Genomic DNA, 1,391 nt, shown 5'->3' on the forward strand with positions numbered 1-1,391 from the left:
TTAATTAGCGCAGGTGGATTCAAAATGTAGAATAACTCAGTAATCAAGTGATTAACTTTTATCGTTACAATCGAAAATTAATTGAGCTATTAATATCCAAGTGTTTCGTGAGAATTATCATTGCGTAACTTTGAGCGTTAAAATTGCAGCGAACCGCATACGTTATGACAATTTGTGGTCGCAGTGACGCATACAGTTCGCGATAAGATTACAAATCTTGCCCTATCTGAGATCTGACATCCGCATAAACGTCTGTGAAATCGTTTCACCGAGGAAGACATACAAATCGTATTATTTTTCCACGTATCGCAACAATTTGGTTGTTTTACACGGTAATTGTATTATTTTTAATATATCTACAATTTCTTAATATATATGGCTTTTTAAAATATATATGGCTTTTCACACTTCTGCAATAAAATTATTTATAAAATATAAAACAGTACCTTTTCTCTAAGTTTCCTTCCCTCTCGTCTTACTCCAATTATATCTCACGGTTTAATTGCCGCGGTTTGAACAAATCGATATCGTTTCAACATACAACTTTCGTTCCTTATCTTATCGAGATCAGGAAATTTATCTCTCCCTCGGCAATTAGGTCTCTGTGCCGCGTTTTATTCGCGCGCTAAAAACGCGCGGCGTATCCCGAAATTGAAAAGAAGCGTCGCTCTCTCTTCCTTCTTCTTCTCCCGAGTCACAGCCATTCGACGCGGCGACCAGTGAATGACTCGAGTCATCGATGAACCGCCTTGTAGGGTCCGTTCTTGTCGACGACAAGCGATGCAAGCAGTACCCGGCACTCCCAGCAGAGCCTTCCTCGCGTCGACGCGCAGTTCGCGTCCCCGCGTCCGACAGATGTGATCGCTGGACGCCGTTCCGCGAGCGCGTACGGTATTTTGCGTCGTTGCGACGCGGAGTCCAGGAGGCCGCTCTGGGATGGTAATCGGCGCCGCGACGAACGTCTAGAATCAATACCGGTCGCGACTTGGCCGCGCGGTTGACATGTCGAGGTCGGTGACACGTGCCATCACTACCATCCACCGAGTGTCGCGCATCGTCGAGTGAGCGGGCAATAACCCAGAAGAATGCGAGAGACGGTAAACAACGGCTTCCTCGTGGCCGCGGTCGTCCTGTGCTTCCTGACTGGATACGCCGCGGCCTCGTATTGTTATCCGGATTACTGCCTGGTGCAGAACCTGGTACGTATGACTACGCACCTGATCATCAGCAGGTTCCAGGCTCATCCGGGATATCACGTCGATCGTAGATATTGGGTGTCTTGAGAGTCACGTGCTGCCTTCGCACATAGATGAATTAATCCATTCACAATTACATTAACTTTAATTGTTAATGACACTATTTCTAGATAAAAGTTAGATCGAAGACAGTTC

The 1,391-nt window shown here is 45.9% G+C and overlaps 1 protein-coding gene across 1 annotated transcript in view; it reads left to right on the top strand.

The window, feature by feature from the left end:
* Window positions 1-623: 623 nt before the first annotated feature.
* Window positions 624-1,391, top strand: part of LOC105559583 — a 9,675-nt gene continuing 8,907 nt past the window's right edge. Inside the window, exon 1 of the mRNA XM_012007989.1 lies at window positions 624-1,199. Within this exon, the coding sequence (XP_011863379.1) occupies window positions 1,086-1,199 (114 nt within the window). The 5' untranslated portion in view covers window positions 624-1,085. The remainder of the gene's footprint in view (window positions 1,200-1,391) is intronic.

The sequence above is a fragment of the Vollenhovia emeryi genome, unplaced genomic scaffold, assembly GCF_000949405.1.
Source record: "Vollenhovia emeryi isolate VEMERY1.0 unplaced genomic scaffold, V.emery_V1.0 DF939263.1, whole genome shotgun sequence".
Lineage (NCBI taxonomy): Eukaryota > Metazoa > Arthropoda > Insecta > Hymenoptera > Formicidae > Vollenhovia > Vollenhovia emeryi.